This window comes from Canis lupus, chromosome 5 (assembly GCF_048164855.1).
Source record: "Canis lupus baileyi chromosome 5, mCanLup2.hap1, whole genome shotgun sequence".
Taxonomy (NCBI): domain Eukaryota; kingdom Metazoa; phylum Chordata; class Mammalia; order Carnivora; family Canidae; genus Canis; species Canis lupus.
This window is the reverse complement of record NC_132842.1, coordinates 9934115-9960670: the sequence shown is the minus strand read 5'-3', so window position 1 is coordinate 9960670 and position 26556 is coordinate 9934115. Positions and strand designations below refer to the sequence as shown.

The 26556-nt window shown below is 44.8% G+C and overlaps 1 protein-coding gene across 1 annotated transcript; it reads right to left on the bottom strand.

Annotated features, from left to right (window-relative positions):
- Positions 1–10905: 10905 nt before the first annotated feature.
- On the bottom strand, positions 10906–14332 carry SKIDA1 (SKI/DACH domain containing 1). Its single transcript, XM_072825439.1, has one exon. The coding sequence runs from the start codon at positions 13813–13815 to the stop codon at positions 11071–11073; it is 2745 nt and encodes a 914-aa protein (XP_072681540.1). The 5' UTR covers positions 13816–14332; the 3' UTR covers positions 10906–11070.
- Between the last annotated feature and the right edge of the window lie 12224 nt (positions 14333–26556).

Genomic DNA, 26556 nt, shown 5'->3' with positions numbered 1-26556 from the left:
AGGCAGCACTGCACTTAAAAGGGAAAATGAGGAGCTCAGTAGATTGGAGAAAATTAACCTGCCACAAACAACCTCATTAAAGAGCTGCCTACTAAGAGTTAAGAATTAATAGCAAAATGGATGGGGGGGGGGAGCCCTTGAGTGAAGAGACCTTAAAACCGCTTTCCCTGAAAGGTACATAATTTACAAGCCCAACCTAACATTCAGTTTTATTTCCCTTTCCTAGTGACCTGTCCCATAACCTTGTAATCCACTGTGGGGGCGTTTTTTTTTGTTTTTGTTTTTTTGTTTTTGTTTTTTTTTTTTCCCTTTGGTCCCTTTCTTCTTTTTTACACACCCTTAGGTTTGCAAGTCCAAATACTTGCTGATATTTTGGGTTCAAAAATGCACTTAAATTGTTTGGGGCTTTTTAATTTAGAAAGACACTTTAAGAGACTCCTGGCATACCCTTTGGGAATTGTTAGATGATTTGAAGAGTGCCCTTAAAAGAATTGTGTTTGGATAAGAGGGGGTGTGGGGGAATCATGCAGAAAAAAGCATGAAAAACCAGAGTGAGGACATTTCATAGATTTAGTGTTTCGATGGTACTGTGCTTCATTTTGCACATGAAGTTCAAATTTAAGTAAAGCCCATGTATATGGGCTGTAAGTTGCTTTTCTAATGTTTTATTGGGCATTGTATTCTATATTGGCATTTTATATGCATAATCTCATTTCAATGCAGAGCCGCATACTAAATCCTGGGGCAAGCAGATGAGAATGTGGTATGGATATTACACTCAATTTCATTGGCTTCAATGAGACTTTGCACATCGCGATTTCCATTGTAATGGCTTATCTTTGGCTAGAATTTTACACATTGACATGCTATTCCTTTGGCCGGAATCCTGAATGAAGAAAGTGTGTCAATGGAACAGCCATAATGATTCCATTCACATTATAGCAGGTAACAGGGATCAATGGTCCTAACACTACTTATAAAAAAATTTTTCTGTGAGTTTTTTTTCCCCTTAATTATTTTTGCACTTTTTTCCTTTAAGGAGATCACTCTTAAAATCAACGTTGGAGTATACACTAAAGTATTGGTTCAAAACAGTTAAGAGATAGGAAACTCACAATCAGGATGCTTTGATTCATCTAGAAATCTTCCATTGTGTCAGAATATTACATGTAGTTCACATGTTATGTAGGATCAGATCCTATTCAGATAAACCAGCTAGAGATTGATACAAAGAACAAGATTTTAGAAGCTCTGGCAACATCTCTAAATCTACAAATTAGTTATATTTCCCTCCCACTTAATTTATACAAAATAACTTCTATTTTCCTCCCATTTAATTGTAACATTAAATTACAAATGGCAGGCTGAAATTGTATAAGATAATATGAAATTTTGATATTTTAGGGGAAACAGATGTTTCTGAGGTCATTTTTCTATAAGAGATGGCAGGAGTGTATAACTAGTTTCCTAATTGACTTTTAAATTTACAATACATAAAGATGTAAAAGGATTTAAACACACACACACAAAGATTTAAATCTTTTTATTTTCCAAAAATTGCATGTGCAGCAAAACAATTGGACAATCCAAATGTTAACCAAGTTCTTCTACTTAAAAATGGGAAAAAGGGGGAAAGAAGGGGAAAAAAAAAAAAGCACTACCTCTCTTTTTAAATTCAGATAAGGAACACACTGGTGGTAGTGGTGTATACTCTTTTAATTATCAATCGTATACGGTTAAGGTTGTTCTTTTAAAAAATCTTTATTATTAACAGAAAATATCAAAATTAGCTTTCTGAAGACCAATTTGCCACATGATGTATAACACTTGGAACCAAATTAAAAGCATCTCTGCATTTGCATCTGGCAATGTACTACATGTTAGAGCCATAGCCATGTGTTTATGGTATTGAGCTCTCCTGGTCTTGAGATACACTCTATTTTTTATGGCCTAACAGGAATAGCTCAGCACATGCGGGACAAGAGGCTGGAAAGCCTTGGCCTCTCACCCAGCAAGGAAACTCAGGGTCACTGCAGGCTCCCATGCTGCCTCGGATCAGCATTGGTTTAAGGCCAGATCTTACCCTCCTTCCACCTCTGGAGAAAGTATTGCTAACTACTGGGTGCAAAGGTTAGGTAGGAGGCGGGGAAGAAAAGGAAAAGCTGAGAGGTGGGAGAAGAGAAAAAAAGAGAAGATAAAGGGAAAAGGTAAATAAACCTGGTCATGGCAATTTCTACCATACCAGGCAGGTTTTGCTTTGAATGGATCTAATATCCAGGCACTTGAAAGCTTAACCATGCACTGGTCTGCATATTCGGGTCCAATGTAGGGGCAGAAAACTAATCTTTCACATTGGCCCCCACCGACAATCAGGGTATTCATTTGAACAGAAGGGAAAAAGAGAGAGGGCGAAAGAGACATGGTGGGGGGGGGGGGGATATGAATGTAAAATGTGCCTTTTATTCCTGAGAGATCCAAGAATCAGGTCCTCTCCAGTCATTTCAGAGAGACAGAAAGCCAAACCCACTAAGTGGTGGCTTTAAAAATCTCTTAATGTTTGTTGTTTCTAACTTTTCACAGGAAAGAAGGAAGGCTATTGCCTAACCTTAGTGCAGTAGTCTCTCTTCTATACTGTTTTTCCTCTCTATTGCTCATCACTTATCACAAAAGTATTGTGTTATTCCCAGAGCTAACTTAAACTGATTTGAAAGAGGGCGAGTGCTAACAATGGAAATTATATTCCAACTTTGGTGCCCAACATATACTCGCCCAATAGTCCAGGCTCCAGGAGATCTGAGTTTGTTTGTCTGTCTGTTTGTTTGTTTTGATAGCTTGGGGAAGAGGGCAGGCAGTGACTCAGACAGTTTCCCTTCTGTTTCTCTCCCCTTCATTCTGAGCATCCTGACCAGAGAAGGCCCTTGCAGACCTGTGAGCAGTTTCTCTCTGCTAGATTGGTGATATTTTAGGGTCTAAGTCTATTGACTGCTAAGCCTCTTCCATCCAAAAGGGTCAAACACAGACATATTGATGGCACTTATTAGATGAATAACTGGATCTTACTGGAGAGCCTCTAGGCTGCCTGCCACTCTGTCTCCACCTCCTTCTGTCTTTGCTCTAGTCTCTCAAGTAAAGGATGATCCCAACAGCAGGAGCTAAAAAATAGGGATACCCTAGCATCCTAAGCACTTGGCCTGTTTCTCCTGTAGATGTTCTTTTCAGATTCCCCGGGGAGACACCCCCCCACCCCACCCACACACACAGCCGCTGGCTGCAGGCTCTCCTAATTCTTTTTCAAAATTTCTCTCCCTCCACCTCTCTGGCCTTAATGTCCCTTGCAAGGGGACAACCACTGCCCTTCCCCCAGTTAGACACCAGTCAGCCCTGCAGCCATGGCGGCAGCAGCAGAAGAATAGACAGCTCGCTGTGCCAAACAGCTCGGCTCTGGGCGCAGAAGTGGCGGGAGTCAAGTAGTGGTCCAGGAGAGGGCTGCCCCCGACCAGAGACACATTTATTCAACTGGGCAAAGGTTTTCCGAGAGCACCCACTATGGCAATTTCAGGTGCTGCTGTTAGGTCCTAGGAAGAGAAAAAAAAGAGGAATGGCGGTCAGCAGTGCAAGTAGGAGAGGAGCCCCGCATGGAAGCCACTGACTGGGGTTTAATTCCACACATTTTGGGGTCGCGTTTTTCCAAACAAACTGGAGTGATCTTTAGGGAAAGCCAAATACATATGATGAAAACATCCTGTTTTTTGAGAAGCAGGAACAACCGAACCACAGCCACTGCCCACGAGTGCGTCACTCAGTCAGCAAAGGGGCTTGGGAGCCCAAGGCTTGAATTTGGTGCATTCGTGCAATTTGGAGCTTTTCGACTTAGTATTGATCCCTAAACTCAATTTTGAAAACAGCCTCCATCGCAGCAGTGTGGGTTGTGTTATCCCCAGTATTCGCAAGGCATCGATTGGACTAAAATAAAATGCATCCTACGCTCCTCAAAGAAGGAAGAGGCAGGGACAGTCACAAGAGGAATAGCAGAAAGTGCATAGTTAATATGGGTTGTACGCGAATCCGCGAAACAAGTGCTTTAAACCCAGGGGGATTTCACGTAATAGCTAATTTGGTGAGAAAGCGAGTGTGCGCAAGCGGAGGGCCATCTTAGAAGGCCAGAGGATGGGGAAAGATACAGGTTTTTCTGACCGGAATGAACATTTCCTTGTGATTTGCATTTGCTAATGTCCGAACCCTTAGCCCGGGCCACCTAACTCGCCACCTCCCTCCCCCCGCCCACGTAGGCTCAGGAAGAAATTCTCTTTCCCTCTGGCCGCCCTGCTTGAGCTCAAAGGCTGCAGAGAGGCGGTTGCTGCTTTTCCCCCGATCCACCGCCGGATCTTAACTCCTGGGAAGGCCGCGGGGCCAAGCCCGGGGAGGCGCTCTCCGTCTGCCCCTCTCCAGGCCTGCAGGATCCGGTGGGGTCCTCGCCCCAAAGTTAATGGAACGAACCCAACGCCTGCCTGGTTTTGCCCAAACCCTTCCTGGGTCGCAACTGGCTGGAGAGACAACTGGAGAAGATGGGAAAAGGAGAGAAGACTATCTTATCCTAAAGAAGAAATTCTATCTCTCTCTCTCTCTCTCTCTCTCTCTCTCTCTCTCACACACACACACACACACACCCAAAAGCCTTGCCTCTGATTTCTCCTGCCTTCTGAGTCCATTTCAGGTTAGAGAGAGAGAGAGATCGCGCGGAGAGAGAAAGGAAGAAAGAGAGGGGGAGAGAGGAGAGAGACAGCTTTCAAACAAAAGACGAGGAGGCGCAGGCCGGGGTCTGGAGCTCTCCTTCGGGGGGCTGCTCGGTCCGTAGCCCCTCCAGCCACCACCCCCCCATCCGGGGTGTTCGGGCGTTAGGAGGCTTGGCCAGGCGGGCCTGAGCGCGCGCTCCACGCGGCCGGAGACCTGGAGACAATGCCCAAGCACCAGTTCCACCCCAGCGCGGCCGCAGCGGGCGCCGGGCCGGCGGGCCTGTGGCCGGGGCTGGGGGGCCGGAGAGGGGCGCCCGGGCCCCGCTCCGCCTCCCCGCCGCCCTACCCGCCTGGGTCGTCCCGGCGCTCTCCGTGCTCCCCGTCCCACTTAGCAAGCTGCTCTTGGGGGCCCGCGAGTTCAAAACACGCCTTCTCATTAATTAAAGCCGGGAAGCCCTCGCCACTTTCTTCCCAGGCCGAGGCACCGTCTCCAGGGGTCGCCCGGGCCGCTCTCGGGCCGCGTCAGCTTCCGCGCTGGGCCTTGGAGGCCGAGCGGCCATTTACTGCCCTCTGATTGCGCCGAGGACCAGGTTAGCTCATAAAGCCTTTCACACTCAACAATGGGGATTTTCTCAACAATTAACAAGAAACAACATAATAAAGCCATTTACAAAGACCTTGCTATTTACTATAAATTAGGCACTCTTTAAGAGACCAGTGCGTAATTTCACACACTTTACAACTGGGGCTGCATTTTAAACACCCGGGAAAACAAGCTTGTTGCACTTTCCTGTGACCTATCTGTGGTGCACCTCTGTTTCCCCTCTTCTTCTGGGAGCAGCTTTGTTTGCATCGCTGCACTCCAACCTCCCCAACCCAGGGTGGTTTTCCAGGTCACTGTCTCACGCTTCCCGTTTCCAGGTCATCATTCCACTTTCAGAGGCACTGAGAGGTTCCAAGGACAGGAACCACGGCCGCCAAAGAAAGCAAGCCTTGCCCCATCACATTTAACCCCCTCTTTGGGAGTTCTGCAGGGGCCTCCCCTGACTCCCCCCCGGCCGCAGGTCTTGGGCCACTTCCCAGAAGGCGTTCACAGCCATGCTGGCTGGCCCAGTGTGAAGCCTCATCTCTTTGCCACTTGCGTTCCACACATGCATTTTGGAGACCTGGGCCAGCCCCCCGCCCAAAGCAAAAAAAAAAAAAAAAAAAAAAAAAAAAAAGGCTGGGCCCCATTTGCCTGGGACAGAGAGATATAAGGCCTGGGCGAGAAGGTGAGAAATGGCTAGGCGGTGTGTGCGTGTGCCGGGGTGGGAGCTGACCTCAGAGCACACAAAAGGAACGCCAAGTGAGAGGAGGCGGTCTGGTCCCCGGGGACCGGCCGCGCGCCCTGTCGCCCCTGCTCCGCGTGGGCCCGTCCTTGAGGCCACTGGGACCTGAGGCTGCGTAGACAGGAGCTGAGGGCCGGGCCGGGCCGGGCGCACAGGGGTCCGGGCCCTTCCGCCCCGGGAGCCAGTAGGTGACAAATTCAGAGGAGAGCAAGATCTGGGCGGAGAAAAAAAGTCACAAAGAAATTTGTTTGCCACCATGCAAAATGGCGGCATTTAAACATCTTTCTGGTGCTGGTGGCCCAGGCCACAGAGCTAGGAGCTGCCCCGGGTCAGCACAGCGGTCACACTGCGGCACCTGGGTGGAGAGCGAGGGGCAAAGGGACCCCGGGACCCCCACGTCCCCCGGGCCGGCCCTGCGCCAGCTCGGCCGTCCCCGCCTTCCTCCCAGCCCGCCAGGCCGAGCCCCGCGCCGGCAGCCCCCGGACACTGACCCCTGTTTACAAACACAGCCCGGGGGCGGGGAGGGGCGGCCGGATCCCGGGCTGGCGGGGTGGGGGCCGGCCGCTCGCGGCCGAGGACGCCACCAGCAGAGAGGAGCGAGGAGTTGGTGCGAGAGAGCGGGCCCGGCAGCTGGAAAGGACTGAACGCCTTGTTTTTGAAACTGTCAATTCTCTCAACCCCTATTGTGAGGGCTTCATGCAAAACATCTCAGGCCTTTTAAAGTAGGAGCTTGTGAGGCCGCCACAGTTTGAAAAGGAGCGAGAGAAGAGCGGGGGCCTAGGGCATGGGCAAAGAATGATAGCTGGGCCCCCTCCTCCTTTTTTTTTTTTTTTTTTTTTTTTTTGCAAAAGAGGGCCTGCCAAACAGGTAAAATGCAGCCCTCCCCCAACCTCCTGGATCTTCCCTACGTCCCTACCCCCCAGGCTAGTTTGCAAAAATGCCCTTTGGCCTAGGGAGCAAACCAAAACCAAAGCTAGTGTTAAAAATAGTTCTTTCTTCCAGGGAAGGGAAAAGTCCCAGGGAAGACCTGGGTGACCGGGTGGACTCCCTAAGGTGGATGCCCTGTTCCTCCTTGTCAATTTCCTGAGGTTAGTTGATGAGGAACCTTTAATTCCCCCACCCCCACCCCACCCCCACCCCCGCCACTTTGGCTCTTGGAAACTCCCTTTTCACATCCTTTAGCAGCAGGAAGTTATTTTCAAGGTGAAGCAAAACTCACATTTTCTATCTTTTGTAGATACTAATGCTTTATTATTATTATTATTTTTAACGTGAGGACTTTGTTTTTGCTTTTTACCATGGAGGATTTTTGTTTCTGTTTTTTCTGAAAGGGAAAAAAATGCTTTTGAGGAATTAGTCTATATCTTTTCCTGCATTCAAACAAAACTATCATTCTCATATCAAGCAGAAACTTCCAATTCTTGTGACCGGAACTTTGAAAAATTTCTAGACCATTGAAAGTCACCCAAACACAGATAAGATAAAAATCCACACACCAGCCCATCTAGTTTGTGTTATTGCTGTTTAGTGGTGGCTCCTTGTTGTTGATTTTAAAATAAACAACCATTATTGAGATTACTGCACTGTAATCAAGTAAGCCAGTAGAAAAGAACACCCACTTTAAAAAGTAAATAGTTGAAAAAGAGCAAGCTGTATTTTCTAAGAAGGCAGATAACCTGACTATGGAAGACAGCGTACATACATCTTTTTAAAAAAATAATTAAATCTTCATTTCAGAGTCTTATCAGGAAACTATTTTTATAGGAGACCAAAAATAAGCTTGTTTACCCAAAAAAGTCAGAGAAGGAGCCCTTTCCTGCATTTTGTGAATGTTGAGCTTTAGACACAGGACTAAGTGACCCTGGAACCATGTAGTGCCTTTAAGAAAAAAATGCCATCACCTGAAAACAGTTAAATGTAAAAATGCAATCTATCAATGGAGGTAACTTTGTTTTTCCCTCAATAAGGCTTAACTTTTTGAACAAATGGGACATTTATAGCATCTTAGAAAACCTAGATGTTGTCATTAATCATAAAACAACCAAAATGAAATAAACTGAACTGGGAATGATTCCCACAACAGAATGGGAAAACAGCTAAGGGACTACCAGAAATGGAAAGAATACCTTTTATTTGTAAGTTACTGAATACTATTTGGTACACTCTTCTAACAGAAGCCCCAACTCAGATTTTGCTGTGGTTGGCTGGCTTGTTGTAGTACTGTGGGGTGAAATTTGTGTTGACTATTTAATTTCTTTCCTTTTGATGGTATCACTCTGGAATGCCTCGGCCTCCATGCTGCTCATTCTCCAGCTCCTATAAACTGAAACTATTGATTCTCTGAGGGCTAGAGACCAAGTGTCAAAGCTGGAAGCCGATATTTTATGTCAGAAATTCCATAGGGTATATTTGTTTTAAATCGTGCTTATTCCATCTAGCAGTCTTCCCACACCCAAGATCTGTAGGCTTCAAATATATTCTCAATTTATAATATAGGAACAATGATTCCATAGCCAGCAAGAGAAGTGCTGGTCTAAATGAGGAGTGGTCATCATACTTTGAACTCTCTTGACTTAACAGTAATTAAAGAATAGAAATTACAGATTTCCCGTGTGTGCATGTCACCCTTTTTAACAGATTGATTTTTGCAGGACAAATCACTGCACCCAAATTCTGTATGACCTTCCAAAGAGGAAAGAACTCAGACTGAGAAGCCAATTGTTCAGCTTTCTGGGGGCTTTAACTGCAACTTGTACTGGTCTTTGGAATTATATACAAACAGGAATTCAAGGATAACATCCCTCAATTTTTGTTTTGACCATATCTAGCATCCCAATAAAAAAGGATCCAGTGAACCTACATCTGGCAACATTCAAGAAAGAAAGGAAGGGAGACAGTTCAAAGCATCTGTTTACTCCATCCAAATGTATTTGGATGCAGGTATTCTGAGCCTCTGTCCTTTACAGTAAGAGTAAAACCACAGAGCATATACAGCAATTAGAGCTGAGACCATCCAGATCTATCTGAAACATTTAGAGACAAAAGAAAAAATTTCAAATGGAGTAGGACTTAGATGGTTAAGGGAAGGGGAAAAAAAAAAAAAAAAGACTGAATTTCCATGAGAAATACTGACTAAATTCACACGGTAAACATCTCCTTGATGTTTTGTTTTGTATTCTGATTTATGGTCATTAGATGCAACTTCTTAGGTTTAAGATGGCAAAGATCTGAGCTACATAACTAATTGGACAGACTAAGGGAAGTATATCAAAAATTATTAGATTTAACTTTCATTAAAAATAGCAATTGATCTTTGCTTCACTTTCTTAAACCTGAAACTTTTGCACTTGATTTGTAACAAGTTTGTACAGTTTTGTTGTTATTTAGAAAGGAATCCAGTGTTCTGCACAGAACCTGACTGGCCTCATCACATGGCATTACAACAAAACACTACACCCAATAAATGCATTTCTTTCAGGCAAAAACATTACAAATGAAAATGTCAACAAAACCATTCATTCCTGTTAACCGTTCTTCAATCTGGAATAAGTAGAAATGTATGGAACCAGGAATTTTAAACAGTGTTTTTAATTGAAAATAAAGCTAAAGCATGCTTTTCAACAGTGCAAATTTCCATAATTTTGATTTACTGCTTCCATCATCACAACATAGTACACCAGCATGGCCCTTACCAAGGGCTAGACCCTAGCCATTTGCATGTTGAACTACTTTGATTTTAAGTGCAAATATAGATAGTCACCTCTGATTGTCACTTGCAGTAGAAACTCTCCTGCTTTATTCACAGGATGGTCTGAAAACAGAAGTTTAGAGAGATGCAGAAAAAGTAAAAGGTAATAAAATCCAAGTGCCTGAGTTCTGGTACCAAAGAGCCCTGAAAGAACTTATTTTTTCATATGGGGTATTCTTACAACTCTGACCCATTTTACTTCTCTTGGTTGTATTTACTGCTTTGTCACTATGTCAGACCATAAAATATCCTGCTATTAAGAGAACTCTTTTAATTGTTTTGCAAGTTTGAGGAGTCAAACTTGAGGAGTCAGACCACAAGGTAAGGTAAGCAGGACAATAGTGAGAAAGAGTCACCTTATTTAAAACCTTTGGGTGAGAACACAAAAAGGACTTTTCCAATTGCTAGGAGTGACTGTAAAACTAAAATCACACCCTTTACCAAAAAAAAAAAAAAAAAAAAGAAAGAAAGAAAGAAAGAAAAGAAAGAAAGAAAGAAAGAAAGAAAGAAAGAAAGAAAGAAAGAAATCTCATATTTATTTTACTCAGTATATATGAGGCAGCTGTTATCAGCATTCAAGCAGGACTCCCCAATCTTTCCACTCAAAAAAAAAAAAAAGAAAAGAAGGAAGGAAAGAAAGAAGAAAGGAAGGAAGAAGGAAGGAAAATGAAGTGCAACTACTCTTGGAAAAGGAATGAGGGGAGAAAAAGGAAAAGGTATCCCACAAACAAGAGCTCCAGAAAAGAACATTTGGGCTCGCAGAAACTTCTTTCTACCTCACTGTGTAACCATGTAACCTAACAAACTTTCACTGAATTAACAGTTACACTTTCAGGTCTGAAATCTAGTGCATAAACTTAATGGCTCATTGTAATATTTATTATTCAACCTTTTGACATTTATTTGTAGCAGTTGAATTGAGGTACCGGGTGCATTATTAGCATTGAAACAGTAAAGTGTTCCAGCTCTACCTTAATAACTGAGTTTTACTTGAGTCTTTAGCCTGAAGTAGTCTGTGGAATGTAAACCAACCCCTCTCCCACCCCGCCCCCACCCTACTCCAAAAAAAAAAAAAAAAAAAAAAAAAAAAAACACCAGCCCCGCAATGGGAAAAAAGTAATCCGATTTCTGTCTTCAAAATGCGATAAACCAGGGCTCCGAGAGGGGTGTAACACATTAATGGACTCGTACAAACCATCCTGTGCAGTTTACAACAAAAGGAAGGTAATAGGGTTCAAGAAAATATCTTCCAAAAACACTTTTATGAATTAAATTTCCTGAATTTGTGACTAGGTGGAAGAGGTATTGCAGAACCGCCCAGCTGCCATTTCCATATAGGATGGGCCTTGTGAGGAGGTTGGGAATCCTTAGTGGTGTTTAAGGAATACGCCGGCCACAAATCCCCATCCTTCCCAATAATGAGTGATGGTGGACAAGGAAAATTTGCCATGAAATTAAATGGCCTTTTCACTGCTGATGCTACATTGCTGGCTACCTTTTTGCGTCTGTTTATAACTGTAAAATCATCCAGTGTTCCTTCATGTGTCTCAGTTTTACCTGTAGGACGAGGACTTCTAGCTGATTTCAAATTTGGTTTGACTGGAGGTGTCTGAAGTACAGGTCGCTTTCCCAGTACTAGTGTCCGGTAATTCTTTCTCACCCTGGCACCAAATTTATATTCCCCATCCTCAGGTTTTGGAGAACCTAAAGTGCATGAAAGGCCCTGACTCTGAGCCAGTGGATTTAAGGAAGGAGTTTCTTTTTCAGGGCATGCAAAACCTTCTTCCTTGGCTGTAGTTAACAAGGCGTCCTCCTCTTTACTTTCAATCACACTGTAAAACTCACCCTTTGTATCATTGCACTCACACTTAAGCTTATTTGTAATAAGGTCAGGTTCATATTCTTCATTAGCACTACTGTCTTCTACTTTGATTTTAATATTGTGCAGAAATGGCAAGGTTTTGTCTCCTGTCTTAGTGCAGGGATTCTCAGCTCTGGTGGCTGCTGCTGCTCCTGCTGCTGCATCCACCTCGGAGTCAGTTTGTGAAGAGGACAAATCCGTAGCAAATTCAGCACAATGAGGGATTTTGGAATCTTTTTCAGAATTTGCTGCTGCTCCTGAAGAATCATTATTTAAGAACCTAGCGGCTATTGTGTTGTTATCTGCACAGTGTGTAGTAGGAGTTGCTTGTAGGCATTTCCTAGCCTCTCGGAGTATTCTTTGTTGTGGAAATGCATTGTTTGTCTTTGGGCTAGGTGAAGAGGCCCCCTCCGCCAGGCAGTTAATTGTCAGGTCAGTTCTCTTTACAGTACTGGAAATTTCAGAGTGTGGGAATGTAATCTCAGATACCCTATCGTTCCTTATCTCTGCGAAACAACTCCCCAGGCTGGCCGGGCAGTACACCGGAGACGCTTTGGGGGCCCAGCCCGGCAGATTCCACTCCTCCGGCGACTCCGCTTTGACACTACTCTTGAGGTCGGGAAGTCTGCCGGCATCCTCGAAAGCAGCGGGTTTGGTTGCAGCGGCGGCGGAGGCCAGATGGTACAAGAAGTTGGCCTGAGCCTGCACACTGGGAGGCTTGCAGAAGCTGGTGCGTCTGAAACGGATGCTCTGCACTGACACTTGGCTGGAGCCGGAGCTGGAGTCCGACTCCGTGGATGAGTCCTCCTCCTCCGAGCTGACTTCGCTGGAATCCGAGGCCCCACTGCCCCCCTCCTCCTCCTCCTCCTCCTCCTCTTCCTCCTCCTCCTCCTCCTCTTCTCCCTCCTCCTCCTCTTCCTCCGAGGACACAGAGTTGCTGGAGCTGGACAGACTGGAGCCAAAATCTGAGTCGTTGGCTGCATGGTCCGAGTAGGAGCTGGACTCCGAGTCGCTGCTACAACTCTCGGGAAAGCCGCCGAGATGGGGATGAGGCCGGTGGTGATGTGGGGGGGGGTGGTTCGGCTGCGGCTGCTGGGCCCGGTGGTGATGGTGGTGGTGGTGGTGGTGGTGGTGGTGGTGGTGGTGGGGAGGCGCGCAGAAGCCGTTGACCAGATGAAATCTCTCCAGGCAAGTGGCCCCGGCGGCCGCCGCCGCCGCCGCTGCCGCCGCCGCCGCCGCCGCCTTGGCTTTGTAGGACCTGGGCAGCAGCAGCAGGCGGCGGGCGCCGGCGTGGGGCGCGAGCAGGCAGTCCTTGGCGCCCCCGCGCTTGCGCTTGCACCGGTAGGTCAGGCTCACCCGACCGCCCGCGCCCGCCGCCGCCTTGGGCTGGGGCCCGGCCGCCGACGCCTGGTAGTAGGCGGCGGCGGCGGCGGCGGCGGCGGCGGCAGCGGCGGCGGCGGCGGCGGCGGCCGGATGCTTGCTGCACAGCAGGCTCCGAAAATAAGCGGGGTCCGAGTGGAAAGCAACGTAGTTTCCCTGGAGCGGGGCAGTTTCATAGTTTAGAGGGGGTTTGCAAGGCGAGCGCACGATTTCCGGGTAGTGCGAGCCCGGGTATTTGCTAAAAATCTGAGGTAGATGGGCGGCGGGGCGTGCGGCGGCGGCGCCCGGGCGCGGGGACTGCGCGCTGATTGGCAGGGGCCGCGCGGCTCCGCTCAGGCCCCGCCAAAGTTGGTGCTTGTCCTTCCAAAAACCCGGGCGGGGGCTGGCGGCGGCGGCGGCGGCGCGCTCTGGCGGCGGCGCCTTTGTGGCCAGGGCCCGGCCGACTCTCCTGCGCTTGGTCTTGAGGACGCGCTCGGTTTTGCAGGAGGTGTACAGCGCTTCCACGTCTTCCCGAGAGATGAGCGTGCATTTGGCGGCGTGGAAGGCGATGCTGTTGATTGCCTTGAGTTTCCGCAACTCCTCCAGATCGCAGTGGTGCTTTTTCACTTTCAAATGATCCATGCGCTTGTGCACGGTCGTCCTCGGGATGTTTTTCAGCAGATCCGTGAAGACTTGGGAGAGGGCAAACATTTGCTTTCCTTTAATGATGAGGTAGCCGAGCCTCACGCCATCCACCTCTTCAAAACCTGACTTCAGGTCTCCCATCTCGGGCACTAAATGATCCCCACCATTTGCAGTAAATATATACGTGACGCATACATACACATGTATGTATGTTAATCCTCCACCAGATGCTGCATGTGTCTCAAGGCATCCTGCTAATAAAATAACAAAGACTGTTATTCCCGGCGAAGGGAGTGCCAAACTCTAGGCGAAATTATTGGAAAAAAAAACAAAAAACAAAAAACAAAAAACAACATGAAATTACACTGACTTGATTCTTGCTTTTTTTTTTGGTTTTCGTATTTTTTTAAAAAGAGGGAAAAAACCATCCGGTTTCTGATCTGCGAGTGTGTTGGTCTAAGTCCCCGATGCAGATCAGTACCTGGGCCCCTCTATTCCTTCCTTCTCCATTGGAGCACTATGATAATGGAATGTGAAGGGAGAAAGAGAAAAGAAATGCAGCTGCTATTCCCGCCGCTGCTTTAGCTACAAATAAAATGACAGAGTGAAGTGAGCTCGTCCGGAGACACCTTCATCAATTAATTCCCCTAAAGCCAGCGCTGATTGGACACTCCTGACAGGTGATGCAATAAAAATTGATATTCCACCCCTTCCCCCCAAAATCTCCCACTAATTAGCATACCCTTATACTGCCACCTCCCCTCCCAAAGTAAATAATACAGTCGGTATATAAATCTTTCCATTAAACTATCGGAGCTCAGAAACAGCCTGACTCACAGACTTCATCTGAACCAGTGTGTGTACGCTTTAAAAAAAAAAAAAAAAAAAAGAAAAAAAAAGAAAAAAAAACCTGTATATTCGCCTTTAAAGGAATATTGCCTATTTTTCCCTTTATTTGCATTTTACCGCTGCAGCTATTATCATTTCAAAGAAAAGCATTTTAAAAACATTATCAAGCCTAAATAGACATACCCCACCCCCTTTTTCCTTTGGAAAATGGAGCTTAAGCGAAAATGTGCAGAATAGCTTGGTATTTCCCTTATGGGAGTGGAGAAGGAGACCGGCTGGGAGCTCCAAAGTTAAACCCGCGCAAGTGAACCACCCCAGTACAGACTTACGTTTTGAATTTCTCTCGATTTTCCTTTTTTTTTTTTTTTTTTTTTTCCTGAAATGCCTTTTACAACCAGAAACAAAGTTATTTGACCAAGGAAGCAGTTCAAAGCTCCAGCTCCGAAACACTGTAACAATTCAACTGGATTTTGGTTCTCTGCTGGGGGGTGGGGTGGGGAGGAGGTAGTTTCACGTCAGACCCATAACAAAGCATAGATAAGCCAGAAATGTGTACACTTTTCACAATTAACCAGGCTGGATTGGAGGCGGGATCGTCCTAGAGTCCCCAGCACAGTCTTTGCCAGGGTCCTGTTCACGACAGGTCAGAATTCCAGGGAGAAGATTGTTTCTGCAGCAAAGAAAAGAAAATGTAAAACGCCCAAGGTGCTTCCAGAGGTTTTACGTAATAACGATGAAAAGAAAGTGCTGATGTACGACACAGACCATTTCAGTGGTCCATGATGCTTTCGCTTGGTAGTTTAAATGAATCTTCCACAACTCTCATTTTTTCCATGAAAGCCAAGCATCTGCTTTAAAAAAAAAAAAATCACTTTGGATGAATATCAATGTTGTTTAACCTCTTCTTAGTCAAGTTAAAGCATATTTTGGTGTCATTTCCAAGGATATCCAAAATATTGCCAAATGAGAGCAAGGGTCTTCCTAGCTGCATTACCAGGATCCCAAGGTGATTTGTTGGCTCCTTTGCAAAATTCGGCAAAATCTTCTTAACTGTTTGGTGTTTGCAACTACAGCATAAATGCAACCCAGGCATTTATATGTTTCCTTGTTCCTCCAAAAATAGACACATCCGTGTGGTAAAAAGAATAAACGGATATTTCTGAGCCTGCAAGAAAAGAATTGTACAATAATTTCTTCCTTCCCATTCAAAAGTTCCAGTTTCCCCTGCTCTGGTCTGGCTAACACAAGCAGGTATGGCTCAAAAGAAAAAAAAAAAAAAAAGATAAAAACAGAGGAATCAGACATACAAAAAGGTAGTTTGCATGAAATCTCGGCCATAGTTCCCCACCCCCACCCTCATCTCCCTAGTAATTTCCCAGGAATTTTCAAGAGAATTGGGAATTTCAAGAAGTGCATCCGGAAATTAAGGAAGTCTATTTAAGAGAGTCTGTAACTCAGAGGTTGGGATTTGAAAAGCCAGCCCTGGACTACTGTTGCACTCAGCACAGATGTAATCGCCGTTCTTCAACTTAATCAATGTGTGTACAAACCACGATGTCTAGTTCTTGCCTTTGAAATCTAAGGCTAGCATTTCCATCCAAGAAATCAGAGCTACAGCAAATTACATTTTTGTCCCTTGAATGAGAGAAGGATCATTGAATGGATCTCGTGATATTTCAGGCTTTAAACGTAACCGAGAGGCAGCAATGAACAATGCCTCGTCACAGCTAATACCATCCACCGAGTTGGCTTTCTTTTGCATCTGGATCTATCACACCGCGTTTTTCTCTTTCACTTTCACAGGAGGCAAAATGCAAAAGGTTTAAGCAGAGAGCAAAGTTTCCAGAAAAAGCAGATGCTGGTGTTTGTCTTTTAAAGTAGAATGACCAGAGTCTTTCCATTGCCAGCGACAATAATGTCGTTTTAAAATTCCTCCTGATTCACTTATATACTGGCAGCTCTCTTCCTCCCACCCCACCCCCGTCCAATTCCCCTCCTCCAGCTTTCAGATTTTTACCGAAGAGTCCAACAGCCAAGAAATAGTAAACTCTGAAAAAGCCTTTGAGAAGACATTACAAAAGGTTGGCTAGAACAACCTTTTTTTTTGGCCAGGTAGTTCTAGTTCTTCTCCATTCCTATTTAGATTTACACACACACACACACACACACACACACACACACACACTCCTACTCCTGCACATGGCAACATGATTTAGTAACCTTTTCAAAATTACCTTCTTTTGCTCTTCCTTTCTACTTTTAAAATACTGGTAACCTAGATGGTTCTTAAAACCAGTAGAATATTACATATTAAAAAAACTGAAGGTACAATCTTTTGGGTCAAATAGAGGAAAATAAAGACCTGAGGACTTGGGAAATGTGTCTATATACGCAATTTATGCAAGTATTTTTATATGTACACTTAGACACCTTTACATTTATACATTTTTAATACTCTTATTACATCTCTTTCTTCTTGTCTAATACATTCTTTTGTTCCTTTAACTTCCTCATTATTGTGTGTGTATGTGTTAAGGCGTGAGTGCACGCATTCGCACGCATGCACACACACACACACACACACACTCACACACACAGAATGTGACAGACAGCTTTCTTGTGGCCATCAGCACACGTTGCATATCCGGGGTCTTCTCCAGGCACATTGGGGGTCGATCCCGATAAAAAGATCTAGCAGAGGCCCCTGAGCGCTCACACATGAAAGGCAGGGGACTTTAAGATGGATTTGCATGCACACAGGGGATTTCGATCAATAGCTACCAACATTTATGGCTTAGATTATTAATGTGAAAGCTGGCCAAAAGAATGGGGATGAAAAATTAAAGGTGTCTGTTATCAATTATGCTTAAAGTTATGCAATAATTTACTTACTTTGCCTGGATGTGCAGATCCAGATGTATAAAGTACTATTCTTCAAAAGCCAGGGGGTTTCTTTGATAAATTTGTTGACCATGTCAGCCGCCTCAACAATCAAAGATGAACCCAATTCAGATGATGGACTGTATTCAAATTCTTTTTTAAGAAAAGATGTATCAACTTCTATGTTTCTCAAATGTATATACATATGTGGGCAGATATGCCCAAATTAACATTTATGTGTGTATCTGTCTCTGAGAGCATAGAGAATTACTTATTGAGAATTTAGGCATATATATGGTAAGCATTGAGTTTGTTAATTACATGTAATTATTTATTCAGTGAGGAATGCACAGTCTACTCACTATCATAAAAAGTATTTTAGCTTTGAAAACAAAGCTGCTTGCTCCAGGAAAATCCTCTGGCAAATACAGATAGAAGTATATTCTTAATGTCCACTTCTGCATTTGTTGTGAAAAAAAAAAACAGTACTTTCAGTTTTTAAAGTGAGGGGCTATGAAGATATGAACATATTTGTCTTTACTTATCCTGTATGAATGTGCTAAATTTACCTTTGGATGTTCTATTTTGATTTATTTTCACTGTATTTTATGTTTAAATACCATTGCAATTCAGTCTGACCTCTTTCCTCTGGAGCGAAGTAATGCACACGGCATTTACAGTCTTTTAAATGGTTAGCTAGGAAATGCAGTAGCAATTTGCAGGAGTAGTTTACTAATGGGGAAAGTTCTTTTGAAAACCTGAAGGAAAACCTAAGAGTACTTTTGCATTTCTACACTACAACTGTCATATAATTAAAGTATTGAAGAGCATTAAAATAATCCTTTTCCTTCCAAGCTTTCACCCATACACATATAATTTAAATGAGGATCATCCCCCCACATCACCATCACCACCACCTAACTCTTCACCATATACATTTGTTTTACTGATTGCTGGGCACATTTTGTTCAAAGAGAATTCAGGCAGAAAAGACTAAGGGACATTACAAAGGCCTCAACAATGTAAGTATACTGGTTAGAAGAATAAAAGAAGCCCCTTGTACTGTTAGCCAAAAGTAATTATAATACATATAACACAATCTAAAATAATAATATAAAGCCTCACACGGCTGAATTAATTTAGGATATAAGACAATAAAATCTTGTGATAATCAACAGTTCCTCACCTAAATTTATCTAATTTCACATGTTCTTTACTTTTTTGGGGAGGGGAAATGAGAATGGAGGAGGAAATGCTAAATCAAGGAATAGCTTAAATTATAACTTAGTATATTTTGCTTAATTTTTTTCTTTTTTGTCTCATCCAAACAAATCAAAGCATGTCTCCAAAAGGGCCCATCCTTCTGTTCTGAGGCATTTTAAAATCCTGTTTTTAACAGAAGTTTGGGACACAGAGTATATGCCATGTTGTCTACTGACCCATAATCAAAATGCAGTGACCTTCTACCCTTTTTTTGCCCCCTGACCCATCTTGAATTCAATGCAGGCTTTATAAATTTGCAAATCCTTGGAGGTAAAGGGGTTTTTGTGAGGCTTTGTTCTGAAAAAAGCCCTAAGAGTGTACTTTCTAAATTAGACAAAGGTAAAACAACAAAGCCTAGTGGACAAGATTTTATACAGGTGAGCAATAGACAACTCTTTAGATAACATATATTGCAAGCTAAAAAGGAGTTATAAACACAGGAGAGAAGAAGGTTATACAATGCATTAAATTAGAGTGTGGTACAAATCTCTTTCATGATGTAAGAAATGGTTAGGCCACAATCTTCCTGCTCTCCTCATCTCAAGGCTGTGGGGGACCCTAGTGACCAAGGAAGGAATGGGGGTGGGGGGAAGGGTATAGAGAGAGAGGGGAGGGAGGGAGGAAGGAAAAGAAAGAGAGGAGCGAAAACTGATCTGAATCTACAGGCACATTCCCTTATCTTTCCTGCTATCAGCCAGTTTAAAGGACACCATAATTATGATGGTGATAAAACAATGCCTGCTTATGTGTGCTGAATAAATAAAGAATGTTTACAGCTAAAGAATCTTTTAATTCCAATTAAACGCTATCAACGAAAAGCCACTTTTCCTACTGCAACAGCCTTTCCCCCCAATTATCTTGTTTTGTTGCAATATTTTCCTATGAGACACCAGGGCTTCTCACAATTGATCCTGAATGTAGAGGGAAAAAAAATCTGAGAAAATAGAGTTCAATGTTGATATATTAAATAATACACAAATATCAAGACCTACAATTTATTTGTGTGGCCCAAATTTTTGTTTATTTTGCACAGGGTCAAATGTATAGAAACTGAAGTGATGACACCGAGTGTTGAGGCCTACCTATAGACTGCTGAAGCCATACTGAAAGTCTGAGCACCCATGAGGGGAGAAGGGAAACATAAGACATGTGGGGCCTGATGGTCTCTGGAAAGGGAATCCTCTGGTTCTGTTCCCCTGGCTTCAGCCCAAATCCTTCTAGGAGCACTGGAGCCAATCACTGTCTTCCACTGCGGCAGCTACTGGGCGCACACAAAAAAGCGGGAGATCAAAAAATCCCAAGTTCGCATTTATAGATACACAAGGATCATTTCATATTCATGACTTCAACAAATCACATCATAATCAGATTTAAACAAGGTTTGGGCAGTAATGCCCACCGGGCTGGGCACTAAACACTGACAAGTATCATCCACTAACTGGAAAACTTGCTTTGTTTTTGTTTTTGTTTTTGTTTTTTTTTGGTTTTTAATTTTTGGAATCAGAATGAAAATTAAGTCTTTCAACTTTGAAAAGCTTATTTTTCGCTTTTGAGGCCAATTTTTACACTAACAGATTTCAAATAAATGCCTCTTTTGACGTCATTCCACAACATTATAATTCAAACTTCTATTTCCTTCCTTTTTCATTTCTGGTGGTGTTTTGTTTGTGTTTTTGAAAAACACAGGACATAACAAACATCGTGGAGAATACACTGGTTCAGTTAAATGCCCTTAAAGACCTGCCTTTTAACTCCATCTGTCTAAGTAGCACATTGCTAAGTGTAAGCTTTAAAAAAAAAAAAAAAAAAAAAAAACCACCAAAACTTTACCCGAAGAAATATCTAATATATCTTGGCAAATCCTACTGGTGATGGGGTACAAAGATACAGCGGTAAAAAATTTCAGGGTATCCATAAGTTTTCTGGGTAGTTGCAGGCCCCTTTCCTTTTGAAAGTTTAGAGCTCCAATACCCTCAATTCTACTGGCAGAATTAGGATGGACCTAGAGGGTCCTAAACGTGACCGATTCACTAAGGCGGGGGGCTACAGCTTGCAGCAACGTGCTCGGCAACTTAATCCTACGCTAAAAGAGGGCAGAGAGCGAAAAAGAATGGAATACAAACTCTCCGGACATTCGTAGTTACTTTCAAGGTGGATTGTGTATTTTAAGGCTGATGGGAACGTCTGGTTTTTGGAGCAAAAAGAAGAGAAGGTAAGTGTTTGTCCTTGTATCCACCAGTTCGTAGAGAAACAATGAAAGAACAAAGGGAACCACTTCTCCATCTGAACATTTTCTGCATCTTGCTCGGTTCCAAGCCAAAAAGCTTGTGAGGGGATTCGCCTTACCCTACCTTAGGTAGTCGTTGCTAGGCTTGCTGAACCAAGGATGAGAGAAAAAAGTTGAGCGGCAGTGTAAATATAGACTAAATAGTAATAATAAAGGCTCGCTGTGGCGGATCTCCCCAGCGCCAGTCGCAGCAACTTATAGCAGAAGTTGCTAAATGCATGGAGGCAAAGCCCAGGAAATAACCTTTACATTACAGATTTCGAACTCGGGTTATTTGAGTAGCCCTTCTTGCCGTTTGAAAGGATTTCTGCGTACGAAATCTTTAGGTGCCGTCCATGGCAAGGGGGTGGTGTAGTGTGCTGTTGGGAAAATGTTCTCTATTGCTATGTGGAAAAGAATTTGTAAAAAGGAAAGGGGATTCAAGTCTTGACGCTACAGCTTGCTAGCAGGAGTGGAGGCGGTGGCTGGGAAAGGAGAGAGATTCGTATTTAAATGTATTTGCTTTGGGGTACGGTGGTTCTCCGGGCAAGTCCGCCTTTGTGGGTCTCTGTGGCTGAATGAGTGACCGAGTGCCGACGGCATTATATAAATGGGATGGTGTGTGGGGGGAGCCCCCAAAGCGGTCGAGCACGTGAAACATACATTTTTTTACTGCCCCCCCAGCGGCGACCAAGCCCCCCTCCACCCCACCCCAAATCCGTATATTACCTGCCCAGTTACAGTGACACATGTTTATGTTTATAGTCCTGGTTTGTAGTAGTGTCAAGAGCCGCAGCAAGAGGAGGGGGAGGAGAGAGGAGAGGGAGGAGTAAATGCAACCACCCCCACTTGTTGTTAAAGCAAATTTACTGCGTTATTGCAAGCCCGGGACGGGGGGCTGGGAAGGGAGTTGAGAGGAAGGGTAGATAGAGCTGGGTAGCGTGCTGGTGGTGGAAGGCGGGGGTGGGGTGGGGTTAGGAGATCCGGGAGGGAGCTACTCTCTCCCGCGGCCCGGGAAAAGCAGCTCGGTCAATAGGGGAGCAGGCAGGCGCGGTGGAAAACAAAAAGGTTCCTCCTGCTCGCTGCGTTCACGTGGGGGGCTCTGCACGCGGGGCTCCGGGGCCCTGACCTCTGACCCCGGCTCCTCTCCGCGCTCTCCCGGTGCCGCGCGGCCACTTTTTACCCAGGATCCCTCGCGCGGGCCGCGCTCGTGCCGAGCTCGAGTCCTTCTTAATCCTCCATTCCCCGATTTCCATCCCTTCCCCCCGCCCGCGCCCCCCCGCCCCGCGCCGCCAGCCCCGGGGGAGGATTCTCCGGCTGGGAACCCCCGCCCCACCCCCACCCCGAGAGCCCCGGCCGCCCGGCCGCAGGGAGGCCGCGCGGGGCGGGGAGCGCAGAGCCGGCCTCCCCCGCCGGGCCGGGCCTGCGCGGGCGGGGGGAAGGGGAAGATGGGGAGGAGACCCGAGGGGCGGGGGGGGCGGCCCCGCCGCCCCGCCGAGGCCTGGACCTGTTGACTGCTATTGGTCCGCCCGTCCCGCGCCCTCTCCCTGCCCGCCGCAGCCCCGGCCCTTCCGCGGAAACGTGGGGAGGAAATAAGGATGGCTGTTCTCTCCGCCTCCCTCTAACTTTATTTTCTTCTTGGGGGATGAGAAAGCAAAGTAATCTCATCCGCGGCCCCATCCTTTCTCATAAAGTACCGTCATGCGCGGGCCCACCGCCCTCCCGGCCCCCGCTATTTAAAACCTCCTCTCGGCTGCTGGCCGGCTTCTCCGCCCCGAGCCCGCGGGCCTTGGACGCCCCCGCTGGGCTCCCCCGGCCCGGCCCGGCCCGGCCCGGCCCGGCTCCGTCCCCAGCGAATTGTGTTGCTTTTCTTCCCCAGAAGCTCCCTCGTCCACGTTCCACTATTTTTCCGTCCCAGGAGGCGTAAGATAAAACCTCTGATTTGCCGCGTGCTGCCGGACACATTCTCTGCCCTCTCGTCCAAACGCGTTTGATGGAGAGTTTAGAACAACAGTACTTAAAGGAAGAAATAAAAAGAGAGAGAAGGGAAGAGTGCTTTTGCCAGTTTCGACGACCTAAATGCGTTAACATTTAACAAAATGCGAAACGTATTTAGAGTTCAAGGGTTTTATTGCATCTGCTGTATTTCCTTGTAGATGTTGGATTTCCTGAGGAGTATTTTCCGCAGGGAAATGGCAAATTAAAGTTAGGGTGGAAGTGAGGCGTTGCGACCACTTCTGAAAATAAAGGGGAAAAAATTTTAAATACAGTAACGAGATAGCGGGAAGGCGGCCGCAGCAAAGCTGGAGTCGCCGAAGGAAGCGGCGCGGTGCCGCAGGCTGGAGGAGCGGGAGGAGCGGGAGGAGCGGGAGGGGAGGGCGAGCGGGGCCAGCCCGGGAACGGGAAGGGGAAGGAGGCGCGCAGAGGCGGCGCGGCGCTGGGCGGGCGCCGGGCCGGGCCGCGAGCCGCGGCGCCCGGGAGGAAGACGGCGGCGGGCCGGGCGAGCGCGAAAACGCGGGAGGGGAGGGCGGCGCCGGGCGGGGGCCGGGCGCGCGGCCGGCGCCGCCGGGGAAGCGGGAGCCCGGCTCCTCTCGCCGGGCCGCCCCCATTGTTCAGCCCTCTTCGCCGCACTTCGCTGTTCTCCGAGCGCGTCCCTCGCAAGGTGGGGGGGGGGGCGTCCCGCGGCCCAATTCGACCCCCACCCCCTCCTCCCCGAACTGCATCGCTTGGGCCGGGCCGGGCCGGGTCGGGCCGGGTCGGGCCGGCGCCGCCGCAAGTTTTATTATCAGACTCGGCCAGCGAGGGGTTTCCAACTCGAGACCCTGCAGAAAAAGGAGGCTTTGCAACGTGCCGCTAAATTGGAGGAAGCTGGGCAAGCCTGCAACTGACACATTAAAAGAAGAGGGAAAGCCGCACAGATATGTTTATAAAGTGATAACTAGGTAGCGACGAATGTGGGCATTTTTTTTTTTTTTTCTGGATCCGGAAAGTTAGAGCAGATTCTATCATTTTAAATACCTTTCATGTATGGATACGAAAGTGAATGTCGGGGTTCAAAGGAGTTCAGAAAAAGCAGGTTTCGCTGTATTTGTTATTATTCAGCTCTTTGTTATATACAAAGTAAAATTTAAAAGCAGGGGCTGAGCCACCCTTAACAAAAACAGGCTTGATTTCTTAACCTGAAAAGCATTTTCAAAATCACAGTGAAATTCAAAAGGGAAAAACGTGTCATTTGCTCTTAAAGCACGTTTTGGAAACAATTGCAACCCACCTAAGAAACTCTGCCTGTTTTCCTTTGTGAGACGTGTGGAAAAAATATTTCTGGCAAACGTCATAGTTCTAAAAAATGAAGATTTCCAACAAGTGCTTGCGAGTCTTGAAGACAAGACCAAAGTCATCGTGCGTGAAAACTCAGGAAGAAATAATTTCAATCCTTTGGCCCAAACCTTTCTAGGGCAAGGGGGTAATTTTAACTTAGATTTATAATAGGCTTTGCGGAAATTCCTCCTAACATACCCATTACTAGTCTGTGTATGATGCAGCACTGTTTCCCAAGGTGGATTAAAAAAAAAACAATTAGAATTGATCTCTAATGGAATATTATATTTACGCGTCATCATGAAAACATCATTTGACAAGAGTTTTGAATTACAAGAAAGAAGTTAACAGATGACGTTCCTAAATAGCATCTGTTTGAAAAAAACCCTTAAGAGTCAGTTAAAGGTAGTGGTGATTGTGATTTTGCATCTGAAATAGCTATAGAAGTGGGTTGTTGTTTTTTTTTTTTTTTTTTTCCTTTTGAACACTTTCATTTTGCAGATCTGCTTCCTTAAACTTGCAATTCCTCATGGAAATCATTCAGTTATTTCGAGGTAGCCGGAGAAATTCTTCTATAAGAAATCATTTGAAGTGTAACTATGGAAAGGTTTGAACAGAGAAAACATTGGTGTTGAAAATGAGGTATTCTCAATCTGTTCATTCCTTCCACACTCATCCTCCCATGGTCCCCCTCCCCAACTACTTGGATTCAATTTACATTTTTTTACTTATAAGTCTTTGACTATTTAGAATAGCTTTAGAAGTTTATCCGCTATGCAGTTGATCGTAGAAGGTGAATCTTTTTACATCTCTTAGTGTTTCAGACATCTTTTTGGTTTCATTTAAAATTAAAAAAAAATGTGTTACAAGTCATGATACACTTGTGAGAAAAACAACAAATGGGTGGAAAAAAGGGCTTGGATGGGGGTGGGTATGCAGAGGGATATGTAGCATTCCTGGTCAGGCTTCGTAATACTTTTTTTCTTTAATATCATGTCATTATGTTTTCCACTTGGGCTTGTATCAAAGATCATTGCTTTTTTAATTGGAGAAAAGGGCCACCATATAAAAATTGCTTACATTCTGGCTCTTAAGCGCCACAGTAAAGTAAGACTGACAAAAAGTGATCGGAGGCTTGTGTGTTTAATTCGCCAAGAATGTTAAGCTTCATAAGATTCACCCTATGGGGCCATGTTGGACCTTGGCACTGTTACTGTACAATTTCAAGAGATAAATATACACATGATAGATTAAAAAAAATCTAAGATGTGATACGCAGTTTATTAATTGAAGGAATAAAAAAATGAATTTGTCAACCTCATTCTTTCTGGGACACAATGCAGTTAATTAACATATTCTTGGGCTTGTTTCTGGATTTGCTAAGCAGTGGCTCCTTTCAGAGAGGAAAACATTTAAATCCTAAAAAGTTATCTTCTTTGGTCCAAATAGCAGTTAGCAACTCAGTTTAATTTCTTCTTCTTTTTTTAGGTTCTAGATTTGTTTCATTTCTTTCAAGGTTTGTTTCATTTCTTCCATTGTAAAAACTGATTTTCCTCTTTTCTGTGTCCAGAATCTTTTCACCTACCTAACCTTATTGTCTCCTATAAACAGACACCTAAAAAGTTCACTTTAATCACACTTTAATTATAACAGAAATGCATATCTTCAGTGTTAGTAAAAAAAAAAAATGGGAACATGGACCTCACACTTCTTACATTACATTGATGATTCTCTGAAAAGTCAGACACTTAACACCCTTAAGTATTGTTGGATCATGGAAAAAAACCAGTCCAACTCTGAAATGTTATTGAGGTTTATGCAATGCCTAGGAAATCTAAAGGCATCTTTTAGATACTAATTTTCTACTAGTAATTACATGGTGTTTTAGCCCAAAATGTAAATACAACCAATATATATCAATTTTATAGCAGAAGGAGTAGCTCTCAAGCCAAACACAAGCTTAACCAAGCCAAACCTTTTAAAGTAAATATTAGGCCTTGATTCTTAAAAATATTTAAAAATTTAGATTACATACAATTTAAATTTCAGAATTACCTACCTAAACTTTCTAACAGTTACGTGTATCTCACAATAATATTAATTGTGATTGATTCTTAGTTTGTTTTGTAAGAAAATGATGACTTTTACATGAAAAGGTGGTTAACATTCAAAGGCTACTTAAATATACACAATTCTAAACTACCCGGTAAATAAAAACTCTTCACCAATATTAATTTCAACTTTTGAAAATCTTTAAGGAGTCTAATTTATCTGAAAATTTCTAATGTATCTGAAAATTAAACATT